The following is a 24,669-nucleotide window of genomic DNA, read 5'->3' as shown; positions in this document are numbered from 1 at the left end:
CGGCGTTGGTGTAAACAGGCCATGCTGGATGCTCCTTCGGGATCTGGGAGGGAGGCGGCAACTGCGAGGCTTTGAACAGCACCCTTAAATCTTTTCCAATCCCCCCCAAAAGGCACAGCATAGCGTGGGCTGGTCTGGCCTCTCTGCTCTGGGTGCAACCCAAAATGGCACCCTATTCTCTATATTGCGCGTTACTTTTGACCAGGACCCATAGTGCTTTGGTCAAAAGTAGTGCACTACGGAGGGAGTATGGGGCCATTTGGGGGGGCACTCTCTCAGCCTGGGTGATCACGGCTCCCCATAAAACAGCACTAATAGAGAGAAAACGACGACACACACACAGCCCAGAAACATGGCTTTCTGTAAATATACAATAAAAGACAGCTTTGAGGATTTGGCGTGGTTGCTTCAAGTCTTAGGATGGTTTAAAAAATAGGTTTTATGTTTGTTTTTTTACTCAATTCGGCCTCAATACATCTCAAGGTGAGTTGTGAGCAAACATAGTTGGTATGTACGGTGCATTCGGAAAGTATTCAGACCCCTTCACTTTTTCCACATTTGTTTTACGTTACAGCCTTATTCTAAAATGGATTAAATACACATTTTCCCTCATCAATCTACACACTACCCCATAATGACAAAGCAAAAACAATTTTACAAAATGTATTATAAAAAATACAAAAAATAAATAAATACCTTATTTACATAATTATTTAGACCCTTTGCTATGAGACTCGAAATTGAGCTCAGGTTCATCGTGTTTCCATTTCATCCTTGAAATGTTTCTACAACTTGATTGGAGTCCACCTGTGGTAAATTCAATTGATTGGACATGATTTGGAAAGGCACACACCAGTCAGAGCAGAAACCAAGCCATGAGGTCGAAGGAATTGTTGGGGCACAGATCTGGGGAAGGGTACCCAAACATTTCTGCAGCATTGGAAGTCCCCAAGAAGACAGTGGCCTCCATGATTCTTAAATGGAAGAAGTTTAGAACCACCAAGACTCTTCCTAGAGCTGGCCACCCAGCCAAACTAAGCAATCGGGGGAGAAGGGCCTTGGTCAGGGAGGTGACCAAGAATCCGATGGTCACTGTGACAGAGCTCCTCTGTGGAGATGGGAGAACCTTCCAGAAGGACAACCATCTTTGCAGCACTCCACCAATTAGTCCTTTATGGTTGTTTGGCCAGATGGAAGTCACTCCTCAGTAAAAGGCACATGACAGCCCGCTTGGAGTTTGCTAAAAGGCATCTAAAAGACTCTGACTATAAGAAACAAGATTCCTTTGGTCTGATGAACCCAAGATGGAACCCCTTAGCCTGAATCCCAAGCGTCACATCTGGAGGAAACCTGGCACCATCCCTACGGTGAAGCATGGTGGTGGCAGCATCATGCTGTGGGGATGTTTTTTAGCGGCAGGGACTGGGAGACTAGTTGGGATCGAGGGAAAGATGAACGGAGCAAAGTACAGAGAGATCCTTGATGAAAAGCTGCTCCAGAGTGCTCAGAACCTCAGACTGGGGCAAAGGTTCACCTTCCAACAGGACAACGACCCTAAGCACACAGCCAAGACAATGCGGGAGTGGCTTCAGGGCAAGTCTCTGAATGTCCTTGAGTGGCCCAGACTTGAACCTGATCTAACGTCACTGGAGAGACCTGAGAATAACTGTGCAGCGACGCTCCCCATCCAACTTCACAGAGCTTGAGAGGAGAGAAGAGAAGAATGGGAGAAACACCCCAAGTACAGGTGTGCCAAGCGTGTAGCGTCATACCCAAGAAGACTTTAGGCTGTAATTGCTGCCAAAGGCGCTTCAACAAGTACTGAGGAAAGGGTCTGAATACTTATGTAAATGTAATTCTCTACACTAGCTTGTTTTATCACAAACTGAAATTAGGCAAACGTTTTGAATTTTAGCAACCAGAAAATGGCGAGTGATTTTCTGCATAGTGCATCTTTAATGATAAGAAGTGCCTAAAAGTTAATGAATGACCGTTTTTAGGAGTGATCCCTGCTCAATCAAGTACAATCCTTAGATGCGACAAAAATTTTCAGCTGCCCCTTTATGGGATGGGCCGTTACAGTGGTAACTTGGACACCAGCTTGTCTGTGATTAAAAAAATCTGACTGTGATTCCTTCCGAGGAGCAGGGAGTTGCAACAAACTCAAACTAACATTGAAAAACAAGTGTGTGAATAAAATGGTATAACTGGATAAGAAACATAAGGACAAATTCACACTTTGGTAGCCTTTCTTGTCAATTTGACCAACTTCTACATGTGACCTTCAGAGAAATAAAAAAAAATGTTCCCAAATGCTCTGTGTGACCACCTGCCAACGTGGCTGATGAAATAGACATTCTTACCCGCCAATCTACCCGCTTTTGGCGGGTGTTAATTTCCACCCCTGGTTCCTACGTCATACTTCCCGGCCGTGTCCCATAATCTCTTGACTAGGCTTCAAGATTATATAATCAAATTCACGAAAACAAGGTAATGTAAGATATATAAAATTGTATTTGTGTATAAATTTGCTCATACTCAATGCCTTTTATTAAAATATTTGAAGCTGAAGAAGTAAGACACTTTGCCGACAGTTAGTCTAATTCGAACTACATCTCCTGCAGCCGTGTTAGTATGCTGGATCGTGCCTGCTCGAGTTGAGGACTCACAGGAGGGTAAGAACCTGTTAATTACAGCCTGTTTGTTTTATATTATTTATTTATATATATATATATATATATATATATATATATATATATATATATTTTTTTTTTTTTTTTTTTACTAAACGTTGCCAAGCAGTAAAAATAAATTAAAGACCGACAGGCTGTCTCAAGTGAGATTTATACAGATAGTGGTAATTAGTAGTTCATGTGTGTTCTAACTTTTTGGCTTTGTGCTTCTTCTTGGCCGTCAAATAATTATAAAACTGGCATATGGGAGGTAAATTCACTCGGAAAGACGTATACATTTTAATATCTTAAATTTCTTTGATGCAAATTTGAGATTCGTTCTTGGCCTACAAAACCAGGATCCAGGAAGTGTCACTTTGATACCGTATTAGAACAGCTCCTACGCAGCACTGCTCTGGGTTTTCAGACACACGCGGCAGGCTTTCAGATTCTCAGCTCAGGCACCAAGCTCGAGCGCTGGACCACTGTGTGTGTGTACGCGTGTCATAGTAGTGTCTGAGTTTTGCAAGTAGTACTGTGAGTTTGCTTCACAGCCTGAATGGCTTTCCTACCTCTCAATGCTCTCTTTTGCATGTGATAACAATAGACAGGTCATGAAGCGTTTACATACAGAGCTGTAACAATTGATGTCGCCGTTCACCTGACAAGAGAATTACCATCAATGACCATGATGGAATAGATATGCCACACCTTTTGGAGAGATGGTAGATTGGAACTAACTGAGCTGGATAGTGGATCTAGCCCACAACAGGAGTTACGACCAGTGACACAAGACATGATGGAAGTGTCACGTGGGTGAGCTGCCGGTATAAAATATGCATGAATCTGAAACGCTGACCATAAAATAGAACATATTTCTAGGCAGCAACTGTGTCATTTTGGCTAGATTGCGGTGTCTACATAGCCACTTTAAACATGGCCGCTTTAGTGATAAGCCGGTGGCATTTTGCCCCACAAACCAATAACCTGCCTTTTTTGTTCAAGAAAAAGCACCGTCCCTTTCCTACTATGCCACAAAACTCATGATGAAGGATTATGGATCGTTTTATATACTAGTGGTGTCTAAGTATAAACCAATGGTGGAAGAAAAGTCTGGCAACAGCACCTGGTTCTCTGTGGGAGGGAGCAGAGTGAGGCCAGATGGATCTAAGTGAATTACTCCTCTGTTTCCCTCTGGTTGTGTCCCAAATGGCACTACTTTTGATTAGGGGATAGGGTGCCATTTGGGACGCCGACACGGTGCTTCTCTGTTTTATGAAGGCGGGCAGCAGTAGCCACTAATCCAGTGGGGAGAGGGTACAGAGTGGCTTGTCTCACTGAGTGACTGATAGTCTCTCAGCACTAAGTGCATTTGCATCTTGCTAGTCCCTTCAGCCAACCTGAATGTCATCAGGCCCGCTTTATGCCTACTCTGGCCTCTTCATAAAGACAGACTGGTGGACGCATGGGATGTAGCCCAGTATTTTGTCCAAATGGCACCCTATTCCCTATATAGGGCACTGCTTTTGACCAGAGCACTATTGCCCTTGACCAAAAGTAGTGGACTATATAAGGAACTGTGTGCCATTTTGGTGCACTGTTTACCCACTGTGTGGTCTCATAAAATATTTGGGCCTCTATGCCATTTAATTTGAAGTGAGCTCGCATAGATGTAAGTCTGTTTTGTCAATATGGTGTGAAAGGTGGACACTGGAGGCTTCTATGCGTGTGGCTAGCAAGTCTCACTCATTCAAAATGCAGATGAACCTCCGCTTCAGATAAACCTCTGGCTAGTTACACTCTGATCAATCAAATCTGTGGTTATTGAGGTGTCTTGAATAAAGAACTGCATAGGATGCACTTTCACCCATGGTTGTGTCCCAAATGGTGTCCTATTCCCTGTATAGTGCGGGAATTAGGTGCCATTTGGGACGAGCTTCAACAGAACCCGTAGCGTTAGGTGCCCAGAATAGAACAGCTTAGGCTACACTTTTCCCCCATGTTTGGTGCATTGTTCACTGGGTGAGAGAAGTCTTCCGAGTTCTTCAGCTGATCTCTCATCATGAGCCTTCAAAGGCCTCTTCTATCCCTTTCATCTCTTTCTCCGAAGTCAGCTTAAGATGGGAGATTGATTAGTCATCCTTAACTGTAAGCTCGCCTGGAGTGATCATCAGATCCATTAGGGGAAAGAAACATTATTTCTCATCTACTTTATGAGAGGCATTGGGAGTTCGCGCTGTACTCTGTCGTTGTTCCAAATGGCCTCCTGTTCCCTATATAGTCCCTATGGGCCCTGGTCAAAGTAGTGCAATATATAGGGAATAGGGTACCATTTGGGATGCATCTGGCCCAGATGGAGATCAGTGGGGATGAGGGGAAACTACTGACGAGTCTGAGTACGGAAGAGAACAGTGGTGGGGTGCTGGGATGGAAATGGTGACGCATTCAGCCCTCTAATGCTGTATTGCATTAGTGGATACTCAGACTGCTCTCAGGGGAGGCCTGTCGGTTTTGACTTGCAGAAGTTACTTTTCATAGCAGGTTAGGGGAACTTGCGCAGCGGGTTAGGAGAATTTAACGTGGCAGGTTAGGAAAAGGGTTAGGGTTAGCTAAAATTGTCCCCAACACGACTCAAACATATCTAGCTACAACCAGGTCTGCCCTGTGAACAGTCTTGGTTTCCACTAATGTGTTTCTGCTCCTCTTGTCTTGTCAACCCTCGCTCTCTCTCGTTCTCTCGCTTGTTCTGTCTCTCGTTCACTCTTTCATAAGCACACACTCATACATCCATACTAGGAGTTTCTGTTGATGTGTTGCCCTTGTACACCCTGTATCCTCCAGGTTTCCATCGGTTTGTTTTTCTCCTCTCTCCCTCGTGTGTTCTGTTCTACGGCTCCTACAGTAAACACTCTTAGCCTTGGCTTTTGTGAACCCTGTACACTAGTGATGCGCAGGTTGACTCATAAGGGTTAACATATGGCTAAAATATGCAGTGTTCAGGGGAGATCTTGACAGCATAGGAGTTACTTGTCAATTAGGCTATTCTAAGAATATTTTGCAACTTTGCCAGGATTACAGTGGCTTGCGAAAGTATTCACCCCCCCTTGACTTTTTTCCTATTTTGTTGTCTTATAACTTGGAATTAAAATTGATTTTTGGGGGGGTTGTATCATTTGATTTACACAACATGCCTACCACTTTGAAATTGCAAAATATTTTTTCTTGTGAAACAAACATGAAGTAAGACAACAAAACAGAACTTGAGCGGGCATAACTATTCACCTTTTGCAGCAATTACAGCTGCAAGTCTCTTGGGGTATGTCTTTATAAGCTTGGCACATCTAGCCACTGGGATTTTTGCCCATTCTTCTAGGCAAAACTGCTCCAGCTCCTTCAAGTTGGATGGGTTCCGCTGGTCTACAGCAATCTTTAAGTCATACCACAGATTCTCAATTGGATTGAGGTCTGGGCTTTGTCTAGGCCATTCCAAGACATTTACACGTTTCCCCTTAAACCATTCAAGTATTGCTTTAGCAGTATGCTTAGGGTCATTGTCCTGCTGGAAGGTGAACCTCCATCCCAGTCTTCAAATCTCTGGAAGACTGAAACAGGTTTCCCCTCAAGAATTTCCCTGTATTTAGTGCCATCCATCATTCCTTCAATTCTCACCAGTTTCCCAGTCCCTGCCGATGAAAACATCCCCACAGTGAAGTATGGTAGTGGCAGCATCATGCTGTGAGGATGTTTTCATGGTGTTCTCGAAGTGATGAGGTGTTGGGTTTCACCAGAAATAGCGTTTTTCTTAGTTTTAGTCTTATCTGATCATAGTACCTTCTTCCATATGTTTGGAGAGTCTCCCACATGCCTTTTGGCGAACACCAAACGTGTTTGCTTATTTCTTTTCTTTAAGCAATGGCTTTTTTCTGGACACTCTTCCATAAAGCCCAGCTCTGTGTGGAGTGTATGGCTTAAAGTGGTTCTATGGACAGATATGGAGCTTTGCAGCTCCTTCAGTCTCTTTGTTGCCTCTCTGATTAATGCCCTCCTTGCCTGGTCTGTAAGTTTTAGTGGGTGGCCTTCTCTTGGCAGGTTTGTTGTGGTGCCATATTCTTTCCATTTTTTAATAATGGATTTAATGGTGCTCCGTGGGATGTTCAAAGTTTTGGATATTTTTTTATAACCCAACACTGATCTGTACTTCTCCACAACTTTGTCCCTGACCTGTTTGGAGAGCTCCTTGGTCTTCATGGTGTCGCTTGCTTGCTGGTGCCCCTTGCTTAGTGGTGTTGCAGACTCTGGGGCCTTTCAGAACAGGTGTATATATACTGAGATCATGTGACAGATCATTTGACACTTAGATTGCACACAGGTGGACTTTAGTTAACTAATTATGTGACTTCTGAAGGTAATTGGTTGCACCAGATCTTGTTTAGGGGCTTCATAGCAAAGGGGGTGAATACATATGCACGCACCACTTAAAAAATAAAAAAAGATATTTGCATTTGTTAAAAAACGTTATTTTTTCCATTTCACTTCACCAATTTAAACAATTTGGTGTATGTCCATTACATTAAATCCAAATAAAAAATGTATTTAAATTACAGGTTGTAATGCAACAAAATAGGAAAAACGGCAAGTGGGATGAATACTTTTGCAAGGCACTGTACATGGCCAGTATTGAATAGAGGGGAATCCTAGCCAATTATGAGTGCTTGAGAGACTGTTTAGTTTAATCAACTACGCACTTGTATCAACTGCGTGATGGCCATTTGCGGTTGTACACGAGTGCCGGGGGAAAGTTATTATCGGACATGACATGAATACATGCTCATAGTTAACCAGCCAAACTACACTATGTTTTGAATTGGCTATCGAGTTAGTCTATTGTATATCCTTATTTTACCTGCTGTGCAAATGTCTCTCTTTCATTCTCTCTCGTTTGGCAACGGTCCACTGGTAACACACGCAGGTGATGCACACACCATGACTTTTCCAGGATAAACAATAACTGGGCAAATAACATACTAACTGGTAATTAATACCAACAAATGTTTGCTGAAGCCTCGTTTTGATCTCAAAATGCATCTTGCGACTGCATGATTGAAAGACCGCCCGTGCCTGTGAATGCAGGCCTGCAATAATTCTGTTTCGATGCGCTCTGCAGAGATTGGGTTGACAGTGTGCAACACATTGCATCCGGAGAACACTTTTGATCCAATTGTGATCGGAGTAGCCTAGTTTGATATGGTGATTTTTTTTGCGTGATATTTTCTACTTGTCCATTCGGACAACTTAAAACCTGCTGGTCCGACTTTTATTTTTACATGCCCCAGGCAAGAAGAACAAGGGTTAATGCTGAGCCCTGTCCAGCTCGCATCGGCCCTGATTTCTCCCATACTGCTTAATTTCTCCAGAATCACCAATGCCGCCCTGTAAACAGCCGTTTTTTGTGTGCACTGCGTTATTCCTTTATCTCCTCAGTCTCCTCCCATAGACTTTTACAGCCCTGCCCCTCCCAGAGCAGCGATGGCTGTGAATGAGCTTTTATCACTGATACTGCTCAGAGCCGTTCCAGTTCCATTCTAAAGCTGAGGTATATGAGTAGCCATGGGCGCCTATCCTAACACTGTCCCCTCTTCTCAATCAGCCAGGTGTTCCCTATGGAGCCCAGACAAAATGGGCTCTTCTGTCTCCGACTCTGCCCCAAATGGTACCCGATCCCCTTTATAGTGCACTACTGGGCCCTGGTATGCACTATAAAGGGAATTGGGAGCCATTTGGGACACGGGCTCTGTTTGACACGTGTCTGTTCAGCGGGGGGAAATCTGCCAGTTCTGTCTGGATACGAGGCACGTTAACCCCCCTTCCCCCCCCCCCCCACTGTAGGTGATCTCTCTGTCGTTTTGACACATCACACCGCGCACACACACAGGATGACAAGCGCCCCACGGGACACAGAGCCCTGCTGATGGAAGGGCAGGAGGCAGACAGTCACCCCACAAGGGATTACTGTCATACACTGTGTGTGTTAGAGGTACATGTGGGGTCCTGTCCCCACTGCCCTTATTTGTCAGAAAGCAGCATGAGAGAGGCAGAGGAGAGGCAGCTCACCGACATGACAGGGCATGCATAGCTTTGCCTGCATATCACATCCCCTAATGACTATTGCTCTCTCATTCTGCCGGAGCAGACATTCAAACTGTGTGGTGTGTCTGTCTGTGAGAGAGAAACGGAGCGAATGCTCTCACTGTCACACCCTTGAGCCAAATGGCCCATGCGTTATTCACTACGTCACCCCACATCCAACCGTGCCACATTTAAACGGCTTAAGGAATTAAGGAATTATTACTGAACAAAAATGTAAACGCAACAATTTCAACGATTTTACTGAGTTACAGTTGATATGAGGAAATGTGTCAATTGAAATAAATTAATTAGGCCCTAATCTATGGATTTCACATGACTGGGCAGGGTCACAGCCATGGGTGGGCCTGCGGGAGGCCCACCCACTGGGGAGCCAGGCCCAGCCAATAAATTCTCTGGCAACAGCTCTGGTGGACATTCCTGTGGTCAGCATGCCAAATGCACACTCCCTCAAAACCTGAGACATCTATGTCATTGTGTAGTGACAAAACTGCACATTTTAGTGGCCTTTTATTGTCCCTAGCACCTGTGTAATGATAATGCTGTTTAATCAGCTTCTTGACATGCCACACCTGTCAGGTGGATGGATTATCTTGGCAAAGGAGAAATGCTCACTAATGGGGATGTAAACAGAAATATGCTTTTTGTGCGTTTAAGACATTTCTGGGATCTTTTATTTCAGCTCATGAAACATGGGACCAACACTTTACATGTTGCGTTTATAGTTTTGTTCGGTATTTATTATTATTGGTGATGATTTTCTTCTCCTGTCAGAGATGCACCACTTGTCTGGTTAAATAGTGGCGACGAGAGGGACTTTTGCCAGTAAATGTAGATTTGTTTGTGCTGGTGGAGAAAGTATGTATTAAAGGGGTAGCTTTGTTCTTGCGACTCTGTGTTGTCCAGTAGGCCTTTGTCCTAGCTATTTTAAACATAGTGGGACAAAGTCTATACTGTCTAAGGGAAATCGTGTGTGTGTGTGTGTGTGTGTGTGTGTGTGTGTGTGTGTGTGTGTGTGTGTGTGTGTGTGTGTGTGTGTGTGTGTGTGTGTGTGTGTGTGTGTGTGTGTGTGTGTGTGTGTGTGTGTGTGTGTGTGTGTGTGTGTGTGTGTGTGTGTGTGTGTGTGTGTCCTGAAAGCGTAAGAGGGTCTAGGAAAATAAGGACATACACCATTAGCCATCTTTCTCTGAGACACACACACACACACACACACACACGTTTGTTTTACTATCCTTGTGGGGACCAAACAATTTGATTCCCATTCAAAATCCTATTTTCCCTAACCCCTGAACCTTAACCCCAACCCCCCTAACTCCTAAGCCTAAAATAGCCATTTTCCTTATGTGGACCAGCTACACACGCATCAATCAGTGTAAATAATGAGTGAAACCTATGTGGCAGGTAGTTGGGAGTCTGCATGAGGTATTAGTGTGTATCTCAGCAGGAGAGCGGCTTAGTGAGCCTGGCTTTGGTTTCTAGCGCTAGCTCCATTAGCATGTGTCTGTAACCACGCAGAGCAGACATCACAACCATACAGCAACAACAGGGTTCCTTTTGCTGCCTCCCCGTCCTTAAACCTCTGAGGCCTGGGCTGCGTCCCAAATGGCACCCTATTCCTTTTTAAAGTGCACTATATTTTAACTAGGCCCATAGGGCTCTGATCCGAAGTAATGCACTATGTAGGGAATAGGGTGCCATTTGGGACTCATCCTTCGTTAAGGCCACAAAATAAAACGAGGCTCATTTACCTCCAGGAGGCTGACCACGTTTATTTTATTCGTATTATTTTATTTAAAAAGACTGGCTGATTTTAAATAAATAAGAGTGTGGGGGGAGTATATTTCAAAATCCCTTTATTACGGGATGATCAAACACGGCCGACTATTAATTACACTACTCGCAAGTGTACACATTCCAGACAAACACACTCAAGGCACACAGATAATACTTCCTCTGCACCAGGGGCTGTAGGCGATGCTGGTGCCTGAATAAGGAATGACCCCGAACACCAGCTTTGTCAGAATACCCATACTTGCGTCCTAAAATAGGCCGTTTTTTTATAGTATGCGACGTGTAGAAGATCCAGTGTAGTTCCAATGCCCCGATGTCATACTCTTTTCGGCTTTGACAACAGCCGATCAATTTAGATATGGGGATGTGCTACCGAAATCAACAAATAACGGGAAACGACGCAATCACTCATGATGCGTTCTCAGTATGCGAAAATGGAGTGTGTGCATTTTCTAAACTTGAGTATGGTTTAAATGCCAGGATGTTCTGCTCATTTCGGCTCTTTATCTAGTAGAAATCGATGCACACTTTTCCACAATGCAGATGAAGAGGTGGGCTGCTCGTTATAGGCCCTAGTTCTCTTCAAGTAGCCAAACAACGAAACAAGGCTACTTAATTGGTAATATGACGAATAGCGACGCTTTTGCTGTGGTGTTTAATTGTAGGCCAAGTAGTTTGAAAAGTGTTGGTGTTTAATTGATATACAGCACCAGTCAAAAGTTTGGACACCTACTCATTTCAAGGGTTTTTCTTTATTTTTATCATTTTTTTACATTGTAGAATAATAATGAAACCATTTTTTGGTTACTACATGATTCCATATGTGTTATTTTATAGTTTTGATGTCTTTACTATTATTCTACAATATAGAAATAGTAAAAATAAAGAAAAACCCTTGAAATGAGTAGGTGTGTCCAAATGTTTGACTGGTACTGTATGTTTTAGCACTTTGGTTTCACAAAATACATACTGTATATGGAAATGGAACGAAATGATCTGTTTCTGCCTTCAGTCCTTTATAAATAGGATAGATGGGCTACGGTTTAGGTTGAATGTGATAAGTCTGCCTATAACCAGCCTGAGTAAGCCTATAACTCCATTCCTCCTCTGTTCAGAGTTTAGAGACATTAATTGAATTGGAAATGAGCTGTTATCAGGCTGGTTAATGCAACGCGTGTCTGTTGAATATGGAAAAATCCAGCCGCGCTCGGCCCCGCCCCACTTCCTCAGCCAGTCAGGAGCCGCTACTGTGTTGCGGCCGTGACGTACTTTACGCTTTTCACTAAACGGTACATGTTAAACAGTATGCAATGATTGATTAGTACATAGTATGCCGTTTAAGCACGTAGTACGCTTGTATGGGTAGCCGGACACGGCCACTGGGTTAACTGTGAAATTCAAAGGAATCCCTTATCGGGAAGAGCATCTACAATAACACCAGATCAGTTGTGTTACTAGTACACTGAAAGACAAAGTATGAAATCCACTGTGTGTGTGTGTGACATAGTGGTTGCCACAATATTCACTAACACCATCACCAGATTCTAGCAGCAGAGCCAATCAGGAGCTACGGAAGGCTTTAGGAGCACCTGATTTGTGTAGGTTGGTGCTTTTTCATCTAGACTTAGCCCCGCACTAGGGTGTCGTCAGTGTTTTATGTTCATGCAAGCTCCTAGTGTAATCGTGTTTCCATCAGGAGTGTGACACTGAAGACTTGGGGCGAGCGGAATCAACACCCCCTGCATCATTAAAGACTGTTGCTTTGTGAAGTCATTATGTAAGTGCCAGCTGAACTTTGCCTTGGAGCCAGGACTTTGCCTTGGCTCCAAGTTCGAGCAGGACCTCTGGAGCCATGGCCCAGTGAGACACGGGTACCAGCCCACGTAGATGGAAATGCGACACACACACACACACAGAGACAGGCAGTGCCTCTTGGTGTGTTTTTATTTGCCCACGCTGTTATCTTTCTCTATCCAGAGCCCATTTTGTGAAAACGATAGGTTAAGGAAAGAGAAATATTTGTATTACAAAACAATAGAACTGACTAATGTTTACTTGTGGGAGAATAGGAGCGAGTGCAGCTCAAAGAGTGAGTTGGAGAGGAGCGAGAGAGCTCGAGAACCAACAGAGAATATGAGGCGTAAGATGATTAAAAGGTCTAGTGGGGGCTTTGAGCCCAGAACTCGTTTCAGAGGCAGAAAAATGCACCGCAATAAATAAACCAGTAGAGCGGGAAGAGAACGCAAAAAGCCTGCATTCTGTGATTTCCTTCGTCTCTCTGCTCTGTCTTCGTCTGCTGTTCATTAGCTACATCCTGCTCTCTGAGACAACCGGCCTCCCCCTCCCTCTTTCCCGTTCCTCAATGATTTTTGTTCTTTCTGCTGTTTCCATTCCCCTTACGCTCACATTCATTTTCTCCCCTCTTTTTTTTTTCTTCTCTCTTTTCCGTCTTCTGAATTTCTTTCTCTCCTCTTTCAATGTCTGGGCTCCCGTCCTCTCCCCTGTGCCCGTGCTTTGATAGTGGGGGCTATGGTATTTGAGGGAGTGAAGGGGAGTGTGGGAATGCAGGGTGTAAATTAGAATGCAGTGTGTGTGTGTGTGTGTGTGTGTGTGTCCCCCACAAACACACACACACACACACACACACACACACACACACACACACACACACTGCATTCTAATTTACTTGCAGGCTGAAAGGAGAGTGTTTCTCTTGAGCCCTAGAATATATCCTCTCGCTCTCATTTCTCCTCTCCTTTTTCTCCGTAGCTCCTTTGATTCTTCTCTCTCTCCTACGTGCGCTGCGGCTCACTCCCCATAATTAGAATGCGCACAAGGGGGACGGAAAATGAGCGAGAGGAAAACGAGAGAGAGGAGAGAGAGAGAGAGAGAGAGAGAGAGAGGGAGGAGGAAGGGAGACTAAAGCAGGCAGAGAGAGAGGTGGGGGTGTGTGCTCCCGAGGCGGGCAGAGCTGGGAGCTGGTTGGCTGAGCAGTTGGCAGGGGGTGGGGGATGGGCTGCCGCGCTGCCATTGGTTGGCCTGGGTCCCAGGGGCAGATGGGGGAGAGAGGATGGGAGCTCTAGCTCCTCTATTCTGCTTTCCTCAGCTCTCTTCTTTCCTCTCCTCTCTTTGCTCTGCTCCCCTCTCTTCTGTGAGCTTCTACAGGGAGCCAAACTCCGTTCAGCAACAGCTCATCAAGCCCACCACAGCACTGAGGTGGAGAAGCAGCACAGGGCCTGTCTGTTTTTACCCGCTGTGTGTGTACGTGAAGAATTAGAGGGAAAGACTCCCTCCCCACCATTTCTTGATCTTTATATCATTAGCACTCAATGTGCTGTGCTGTTATAGATCGTAGACTGCATTGTATGATGAAATATAAGCTGAAACGTTAGTTGTTGGAGGGAAGCTTGTGCACAGACTACTACAGGATTTAAGCAGTATTTCTATCCATTCAGCCTTAGAGGCATGGCTTGGTTTAAGCTGTATAGACACATACTGAAATGATCAATGACACAACTTAAATGTGGTATCAAATCAAAGTTTATTTGTCACGTGCGCCGAATACAACGGGTGTAGACCTTACAGTGAGATGCTTACTTACAGGCTCTAACCAATAGTGCAAAAAAGGTATTAGGTGAACAATAGGTAAGTAAAGAAATGAAAATAACACTAAAAAGACAGTGAAAAACAGTAGCGAGGCTATATACAGTAGAGGCTACATACAGACACCGGTTAGTCAGGCTGATTTGAGGTAGTATGTACATGTAGATATGGTTAAAGTGACTATGCATATATGATGAACAGAGAGTAGCAGTAGCGTAAAGAGGGGTTGGCGGGTGGCGGGACACAATGCAGATAGCCCGGTTAGCCAACTTATATTGCTCAGTAAAAGTAACCCTCCCACCCCAAGTCTCCTATATGGTTCTTTACATCGGGGAGGTGCGGGACAACAAAGTACCCTCGCTTATGTGAATTAGAGTTTAGAGCAGTCTGACGAGGGTGAACGTTGATCGCATTCGCGCCAGTATAAATTGCGTGTGGGGGAAAATCTCCCTCCGTTTACACACCTTATCCCCAGAATTTTTAACTGTCCCCTTCCAGACTCTTGACAGACAGGTGAGTCTGCCAATGAGACGTTGCCATGGGGTGAGACGACCCTCTCCAGAGGACCCATGCCATTGCACTGGAAAGTGAAGATTAACGGGTTTTTTATTTTTTTATTTTTTTTTACCAGAGATCGGATTAGCGGGTCACAGATGCACCCTATTTCCTGTATAGGGCACTACTTTTGACCAGAGCCTATAGGTTTAAATTTTTTTATTTACATTTGACATTTATTTAACTAGGCAAGTCAGTTAAGAACATATTCTTATTTACAATGGCGGTCTACACAATGACGGTACTAGTGCACTATGTTGGGAATAGGGTGCCATTTGGGATGCAGTCTGTTTGTTCCGCTGTCAGCTTTATCTGTCATCTAGCACACGTTCCCTCTAAAACCTAGGATGAGAAGCGTGTTCTCAAACCAGCTACTCTGTCTATTCTACCTGCAGTCTATCCAACCCCCCCACCCTCTCTTTCTTTTCTCATCTTTCTGCCCGTCTCGCTCTCTCTCTCTCTCTGTCTCATCTTTCTACCAATCTCATCTCTCAAAGCATCTGCTGAGCCAGTAGTTTCCATTTCAAAGCAAAGCCTCTTTCATTCGGAGCAGAAGTGATGCTCTTGAGGTGGAGTGTGCCCTCAACCCCCTCCTCTCTCACTCTCTCTCCCATTCTCTCTCACTCTTTCTCTAGCCCCCTTTTCCTCACCGTACTGCGTCACTATGAGAATAAACCAAGAACAAAAGGTGCCCAGGGAGATTCCAGATCTGGGTCAAATTAAATATCCAGTCCATTTCACAGTGGAACACATGGGTTGTATTCAATAGTGTACACCATAGCAAAATGTTTTTGCAACAAGTTTCAAGTTCAGGTAGTCCCACCCAGTTAGTTGGTTTTCTTCCTTTCGGTGTCTAATGAATACAGCCATGGGCTGCAAACAGAAATTTGGCCAGGGGCAAAATGATCAAACATGAAATAAACATACATGCTTGGTTTCCAGTAGTCAGAAACGATGTGGACCTGTTGGGTTGGACCTTGAAGGCCTGGGATGTCCTGCAAGAGGACTATCACTAGAAAACAGTCAGACGGGCTGGTCTTTTCATCCTCCTATAGTGGCTGGGTGTGTGGGGTGGCAGATTCTAGGTTCTGTGTGTGGCATATTCCGTCTAGACCTTTGATAAACGGAGGAATGGGCCATGATGGGGACGCTAGGGATGCGTCCCAAATGGCGTCCTTTCCCCTATATAGTGCCCTAAATAGCCTAATCCCGATATAGTGCCTCGGTCAAAAGTGGTGCACTAAATCGGGAATAGGGTGCCATTTGGGACGCAGACGAGAAAATATGGGCAGTCATTGCACCTGCCTGTCCATCACCAGGCTGGCACTAACCGTTGCCACTGCCGGTTACCACGGTGGCAGACAAAGGCGCCAGCTGGCTCCGTGCCAACTGCAGTGGCAGAGCGGGAGGGGTGGCAGGATCAGGCAGCCAGTGGTGACGTCTGCTGCTCCCTCCCTCCATCTCTCTCGCTCTCATTCTCTCTCGCTCTCTGTCTTGTCCCTCCCTCACTCATTGATTAGCAGGAGGAAGAGAGAGCGAAGGGAGACGGCAATTATGCTGACTAAATTGCGCTTTTTTTTTTTTTCATCTACGACATCAAAGATAATGAAAGTCTTGGACAGGTTTCAAATTCGCCAGCGTGTTTTATTTTCGTGTTCCTCGCTTTCTTCCTTTGTTCCAGATCGTATTGGTAAATCTATTCTACACAAACTCCGATCTCCCTCAAACATGTCCCGCACCTCTATTCAAGCCAAATGAGGAATATATTGTTTTAATTGTACTGCTCAGCTATATTTGGTTTTTACACACACGCCCAGCCTCAATCACACACAGACACCCTTAGAGAAATCTGTGAGATTGCTGCTGTCCCCGTTCCCCGCTATTTCTTAAACGCTATCATTAAGTCTCAATTATTTCCCAGCACAGCCCTGCATGTTTGTCGTCTGACTGCTACTCATGATTGCAAATGCTGATGCCTCTCTCCGCCACTCCTCCGAGAGAACTCCTTGGGATGGGTTCGTTTCATTCTATTGCTAGCAACTATTCCTTCCCCCATGCCTCTCTTCTCTTCTCCTTATGACGCCATCCCCATTCCTCATTGGTGGTTGGCTAATTCAGGCCCGGAGCCGATTGGCTCTAGTCTGCCCGCAATATCTCCACAGAGACCGAGGCATCCAGAGCCACGGTGATGGGCGCTGTCTGATACGGTGACACCACAAAAAGCCTCTGTTGGCTGTCAATATTTAATTGGGTGTGAATGTGAGAGTTTTCCCCGGGGGGGGGGGGGTACGTGCGTTTGTTGTGTTGTGATGGCGGGAAGGAGAGTGACTCACTCATCACACTAACCCTTGGGCTAAATAGCAGACAGGATGAGAGGGGAGAAAGATAAGGAGTACCACAAGGTTCTATTTCAGCCCCCTCTCAATTGATCCTTTTTTTATTATGGTATGGCTAAGGCAATGCTTATGGAGTATGCTTTGGAAGGTGCAGTCACAGTGTGCATATGAACTGGTTTTTCAGCGTGCTGAAGACTGAGGAAGAACCTCATCCTCTCTCTTTCTCTCTGTCATCTGTGCACATCACATACACTAAAACACACAAAGGCTCGCTCTTGTTCACATTACCATTCTGCACCAGTGCTTGAGTTTGCTGTTTCATATGAACTCATCTAAAGTTGTCCTCAGAAGAATAGCCAGTCAGTCCTCTTTTGAACATGGCATGACTGTGCCTCTTCCTCATCCCAGAGAGAGAGAGTGTGTGTGTGTCTGTGTGTGCGTGCCTTCCCCTCTAGAGGCTGTCTGTCTAATCCCCCATCCATCACTCCGCACAGAGGCACGTTCCCACCGTCTCCACACACACACACACACACACACACACACACACACACACACACACACACACACACACACACACACACACACACACACACACACACACACACACGCCTCCAGAGAGCGCTTATCAAACCTAATACGCCAGCGCTCCTTTCAGATTGTCAGATTTCACAGTAGGGGAGAGTCTGATTCCCCTCATCAGTCTTGTGAATGTCTCTGTGTGCGTACACACCACAGTTTTCTGCTCAGGGCTACCTCCACCACCGCTGCTGCCTCCTACTGCTTCTCAGGAGGCCCAATCAGGGACAATTTTGATAGGGGAGAGATCTAGGTGAAGCCCAGGCAGTCCCCCTGGCCTTCCTTGGCTTTCAGTATTTTTTCAATTGCATATTTTTCAAAGGCAAACTCTTTTCTTTCATCAAGCTGTATGGACAGAATCAAAAGGCTGGGGGATGAAAAAGAAGAAAATGGCGGCTGCTCTGGTGAATGTGTTCATGGTCATAGCTAGTTTACATCCCTGGTTTCATCTAGTCTGTCCCAAATGGCACCCAAATACCTTTTTATAGTGCACTTCTTTTGACCAGGGTCCATAGAGCTCTGGTCAAAAGTAGGTCACTATATAGGGAATGGGGTGCCATTTGGGAAGGCTTGTCTTTGATTATAAGTCCTTGGTCCTGGTGCGGCGTGTCCACATAGCCAGGGTATGAGTAGCAAGGACCGTAATGTTCTGGATGTACTTACTCCCCCACACTGCTGCCTGTGGTGAATCACAAGCACACACACACACACACACACACACACACACACACACACACACACACACACACACACACACACACACACACACACACACTCAGGCTGAGCCATTCTGAGTGCTGGGAAATCGGCAAGATACTATAAGAAACAGATTTTCAGCAGCTAAACAAAATGGCAACTTTCTCTCCCTCTGTGCTGTGGTACAAATGTACTTGGCTCCTTTAGAGTTTAGTTGTAAGCCTTTCTGTAGCAAATGTAATGGTTCTCTGTTGTTGGTGTTTTCTTTTAAATGGCTGCTGCCCAAACTCGAGGGTAACGCTGTATGGAAAGAGTGAACTGAGAGGAGCTGACTGCATGTGGGCACTACTGCTGTGCACGTCTCTCTCACTCTCTCTGCCCCAATGAGAACCCACATTCATTTATTTATCCTTCCCCTATTTCACTGCAGAGTCTAGAGTGGAAAGGGGGATGAGGGAAGGAAGGAGGTAAAAGCCCGAAAGACCAATGAGGCTGAATAATTATATTCATCAATTTAGTAAGCCGAGGCCCATAACGAATGTGAATAATTATAACCATAAATCATGCAAGCGGCACAAGTCTTGAGGAATATGTAAACAGGTTTAAGTGGCCCTCCAATGCCTTTCAAACTTTGAAATTAAGGCTTTTTTGAAAATATGTAACCCATACTGAAGAGAAGGACTTGGCTGAGTTCTTTTGACCAGGGCTCTGGGCTAATCCCCAACCCCCCGTGCCTCTAATGACGCAATCCGCTTCTGTGATGGTGAAGTAGAAAGACTTTTGGAACACATTTGGAGCTTTAGAGGAGTGCAAATGAGAGAAGAATCCCAGTGCACAGTAAGGTGCATTTGAGTATAATTGGCTGACGTAAGCTAAGATTGATAGCAGAAGATATATTTGTTTATGCAGAGATGGTCTTAACTGGTGTATGTGTGTGTGTGTGTGTGTTTTAAGTTACTGATCATAAATTATAAGTGGTTGTTATGGCCTCAGATTGTGTCATAATGGAAGGTCGTAGGTGAGAGCCGCCTGTCCGCCAAGCGCCAACTCCAGCTCTAAGCGGGGACTGTATTACCACTACACCAGCAGTCACAAGTCATGGCCGCAGTCAAATTCCACGTGACGGTTTAGTCACAGTAATTAGGCTTCTCCAAGCTCTGCTGATGCTCATTTGTAGCCTACCAAACTTGCTAACTGCCTGGTACTCAGTACTGTTGTTTCCTATAATCACTCTGACATCAATGTAAATGTGTCGAAAATGAAATCAAACACTTCATGAGAGCCCATGAGCTCATGTTGCGCAACATTTCTATACGCTATGCAATTGCTTAAGAACTGAGTTTTGATGGCCTCTATTAAAAAGAGGAGGATCCCATCAGCTTTCTGTAGGCTAGGCCTACTATATTTATTTCTCAACTTTCCTAATACTAAGCACATTGCTTTGCTTTCCAACAGGAGTATAGCCTACCTGGCATGAAAATGAACCAAGGGAAAAGCGTCTTCCATTCGCTATTTAAGTGTATAGATGTGTATTTTTTTCTCATGCTCCTGTTCCGAGACGGGTGCATGATAATGGTCCAAAACAAATGACATTTTAGTACTCCAAGGAGGGGGGCAGATACTGATAATCTATTATTGAGAAGATAATTGTATTGGATTCACCGTTTGTGTACCATGTCTCCTAAAGGTCTCAACCAAGAGTTTGATATCAAACCATTTCTTACATGAATATGTCACTTTCATTTGTCTTGCCTTTCAGGTCACCTACTTGGTCATTTTGTAAATATACACTACCGTTCAAAAGTTTGGGGTCACTTAGAAATGTCCTTGTTTTTGAAAGAAAAGCACTTTTTTTGGCCATTAAAATAACATCAAATTTATCAGAAAAACAGTGTAGACATTGTTAATGTTGTAAATGACTATTGTAGCTGGAAACGGCTGATTTTTAATGGAATATGTACATAGGCGTACAGAGGCCCATTATCAGCAACCATCACTCCTGTGTTCCAATGGCACGTTGTGTTAGCTAATCCAAGTTTATCATTTTAAAAGGCTAATTGATCATTAGAAAACCCTTTTGCAATTATGTTAGCACTGCTGAAAACTGCTGATTTAAAGAAGCAATTAAACTGGCCTTCTTTAGACTAGTTGAGTATCTGGAGCATCAGCAGTTGTGGGATCAATTACAGGCTCAAAATGGCCAGAAACAAAGAACTTTCTTCTGAAACTCGTCAGTCTATTCTTGTTCTGAGAAAATGAAGTCTATTCTATGCGAGAAATTGCTAAGAAACTGAAGATCTCGTACAATGCTGTGTACTACTCTGCAAACTGGCTCTAACCAGAATAGAAAGAGGAGTGGGAGGCCCCAGTGCACAACTGAGCGAGAGGACAAGTACATTAGTGTGTCTAGTTTGAGAAACAGACGCCTCACAAGTCCTCAACTGGCAGCTTCATTAAATAGTACCCGCAAAACACCAGTCTCAACATCAACAGCGAAGAGGCGACTCCGGGATGCTGGCCACATTAATCTGCTTTACAAGGGGTGTAAGAGCCTAACTGGCATACATAGTGAGCGTGAGTGTCGAGTTTGGGGAAGAATTTTCACCATAAAAAAGCATCTTTTTATAATAAAGTATTACATGCATAATCACATTTCTGGTCACTTTTGAGAACGGTGTTTTCCAGCTAATTTATTGCGTTTTGGAACAGTCACGCTTATAGCCTACTGCCGTGTGCGCATTTCCTGCGTTTTATAATGTGAAGAAATAGCCTAATAGTTTCTCAACATTTTAAGCTAAATGTTCTGAGCTGTTGCATCAGCCTCATTACTTTTAACATTTTTTTTTTTGATGCGAGTGGTTGTATTAATTTGGGATCTATCGCATCCCACAGCCCTAGCACCGACTGCACAGTTTCCACAGGAATCGGTAGCTGAGTGGGAGGGGAAGCAAATGACTTGGTCCCATGCCACTTTGGAGGGCAACTCGTTGGCACTATTAGACTTTGGCTCCACTCCTGATAAGACATTGACGCCGTTGGCATGGCTCTCTCTTGGGTGTAATTTGGCTAAATTTGTCTAAATACCTGAGTTGTTTCTGCCCAGTTAGTTTTTCATAAAGTAGGGAATAGGGTGCCATTTGGAACACACTGACCGAAGTCTAGCCTGACTGCAGTGCTGGGAGAATATTTTCCACCATGCGCCCGCCTGCCTGGTTTTACGGTAACACAATTGGGTAAAGCCTTCCTGGACATCAAGAGAAAATTCCAACACTCCAATGTCTCTCCGTCTATGTTTGACGTTATGTCAAGTCATCAAGTAACTGGTAAAGATTTGACTACCTACTGGTGGAGGTTCTTCATTTGTATTTCAAAGTGTTCTTGACCTTAGCAGACTGGCTCGAAGTCAGAATTTCTCCTGGGTCATGTTAATGTAGAGCATACAGCGGAGCACGTTTTTAAAATGTTTTCCAACCGAAAACTAATTTGCGTTTGTTATTGGTCTAGTCCAGGTAGTCGCTCACTCAGTCTTTTTTTTTTCTTTCTTCCTTTTGGTGTGTGTGAACACCACCCTGGCTTTCCCCTTGGTTTGCCTCACACTAACCTTCCTCTCTTGTCTCCTCTTCTGTTCCCAGGACCTGTCTGGCACCATAGATGATCTTCCTACGGGCACAGAGGTGGCCGTCAGCTCAGCGGTCAGTGCTTCGGGGTCCACCAGCAGCCAGGGCGAGCAGAGTAACCCGGCCCAGTCGCCTTTCTCACCCCACGTATCCCCGCGCCTTCCTGGCCTGCGCAGCGGCCCCTCGCCCTCCCCCGTGGGATCACCCGTTGGCTCCAGCCAGTCACGCTCTGGCCCAATCTCCCCCGCCAGCGTCCCAGGTATAGAACGAAACCCTGCCCCTAGTTCTAGGAGTAACCTTCACACACACACACACACACACACACACACACACACACACACACACACACACACACACACACCACACATCACACTCCAGACAGGGAGCAAGGGCCATTTTGCCAGGCTTGATACACTAACTGAATTTGTAGTATTTCAGCCATTCTATTTCAGAGAGCAGTTGTGAGACCTCCACAGTGGAACTGGAACGACACAGCTCTGGTTGTCATGACTGGCACAACCGTGGAGGAAAAAAGAGCTCCTTTGTCTCATTACAGGCAGTTCTTTCAGAACTTCTTTTGCATTAGCGACTCTATAGTAGTTAGTCACAGTGGAAGAGAGAAGTCTGGTTCCGTACAGGCAGCTGGGGATTGGTTCCGTACAGGCAGGTGGGGAGGAGCTCTAGCCTCAGCTCCAAAACAAAGGCCTCAGTCATTAAAATAGTTTCTAAACTATGTTAGCAGTTTGGAGTCACTGTAATACAATTACTCTCCCACAGTGCACCGCCTTGACGCCAGGCTGGACTAGTTTAGGGAGATTTGTCCTTATTTGTGGCCAGAGTTACAGTTTATACCCCGACCCTTTCTCTCTCGCTACTCTGGGTGGTGATAACGAGGTCGACGGGAGACCATTTAGTCATCTACACACACTACACACACACTCTCACCCCTACTGGGAGAGCCGTCAGCCATTAGCCCCCACACTGAGGTACCAATGGGCTTGTGATCTCCTCTGCATCCCATCGCCACAGAAACCGCTGCACACGCACACATACTGTAGGGCTCCTTAAAGGGCACCAGGCACACAGCTCCCAGGGAGAGGGGTTCGTTTTGCTAGACACACTGCTGCTCTTCAGGCCAACACACTAACACGACGGATATGGATGGATGCGTGTGTGTGTCCCACTGACGTTTGCTCCCCTCTTCTCCCAGGCACCCAGATTGCCCCCCAGACCCCTGGGAACATGTCTGATGTGGGCTCCCATTCCACCCTGAGCCAGTCCCCCATGTCTCAGGAGAGAGGTGAGATTTTCCTGCACATCACACCACCTTGGGAACCACGACCCTCCTCTCTCCAGGATATTTACCATGCGTGTGAACGATGAAGTCCGCGGAATAGGCGAAACAAACTCATATATGCTCGGATAAGTCAAATACGTGAGCTTTTTGCGCACGTCCACTTCATTTCATCGACGGTTTGATAAACGAGGTCCCCTCTTGTACACAATCTTGACCCTATGATGGAAATATTTGAACGGAATGTGGGCACCTCAAGCTTTAGTCCCTCCCTAATGATGTATAGCAGTGAACCTATGTCCCTCTAGGAGTCAATTTCCCCCGCTCGGTCGCAGGTGTTTTCCATAGGATCATTAGTACAACAGATTAGCCATAGATCAGCCTCTCTTCAATGCCTCTAAACCACTGGGCTGCTGTCAGCACTGGGCCAGACCTCTGGCTGTGTCCCAAATGGCACCCGTTCCCTATGATTTTGGGCTCTGGTCAAAAGTAATGCACTATGTAGGGAATAGGGAATAGTGTACCATTTAAGACGCAGACTCCGCCTTCATAGAGGAACCGTGGCTGTGTCTCTCAGCAGCGGCTGCCAATATGGTGGTCAGTGACGTCAGGCCATGTCAATCAGGCTGTCCAGCACTAAGGCCCAAATCAAATCATATTTGTGTGTAGTAGTCAAAATAACACCTCACCAGCCAGCTAGACAGAAGCTTTTTCTCACTGTCTGAAGGGGATCATTGTAACAGTGGTGGCATTAATACAAATTATCACTCACTCCAAGGCCCAAGCCTGGGGAGGGGAGTCAATTAAAATAGGTTTTGTGAGTGCTGTACAAGCTGTTGAAGCACAGGGAAGGGGAAAGTCATGTTTTTTTTATTTTGACCTCATAGTGACTATGAATAAATTGTTAAAGGGATAGTTCACCCAAATTAATTGCTGTCTTACCGTGTCCATAGACTGATTACAGGGCAGGGTTTCCGTTAGGAAAATTCGGCGCCGGACATTTGGCCAGGAGCATTTTAATTCACAAACATTAAAGACATTTACTGGGTACATGTGCATTGGTTGCGCATGCTGATTAGGGTGACCACCCACAGAGCTCTGAATGCCAGGAATCACATTTATTCTGAACAAAAATATAAACAACATGTAAAGTGTTGGTTTCATGACCTGAAATAAAAGATCCCAGAAATATTAAATACACACAAAAACCTTACTTCTCTCAAATTTTATACACAAATTTGTTTACATCCCTGTTAGTGAGCATTTCTCCTTTGCTAAACTAATCCATCCACCTGACAGGTGTGGCATATCTAGAAGCGGACTAAACAGCATGATTGTTACACAGGTGCACCTTGTGCTGGGGACAATAAAAGGCCACTTGAAAA

At 45.1% G+C, this 24,669-nt stretch overlaps 1 protein-coding gene across 8 annotated transcripts in view; it reads left to right on the top strand.

The window, feature by feature from the left end:
• The window catches only part of arid1b (AT-rich interaction domain 1B), a 112,146-nt gene that overhangs the window by 55,064 nt on the left and 32,413 nt on the right, over window positions 1-24,669 (top strand). For all 8 annotated transcript variants that reach the window (XM_082976782.1, XM_082976781.1, XM_082976780.1 and 5 more), the window contains 2 exons: window positions 22,006-22,249; window positions 23,201-23,290. In XM_082976782.1, coding sequence (XP_082832908.1) covers window positions 22,006-22,249; window positions 23,201-23,290 — 334 coding nt within the window. The remainder of the gene's footprint in view (window positions 1-22,005; window positions 22,250-23,200; window positions 23,291-24,669) is intronic.

The sequence above is a fragment of the Salmo salar genome, chromosome 06 (assembly GCF_965601325.2).
Source record: "Salmo salar chromosome 06, fSalSal1, whole genome shotgun sequence".
Taxonomy (NCBI): Eukaryota; Metazoa; Chordata; class Actinopteri; order Salmoniformes; family Salmonidae; genus Salmo; species Salmo salar.
This window is presented reverse-complemented; position numbering and strand designations above follow the sequence as displayed.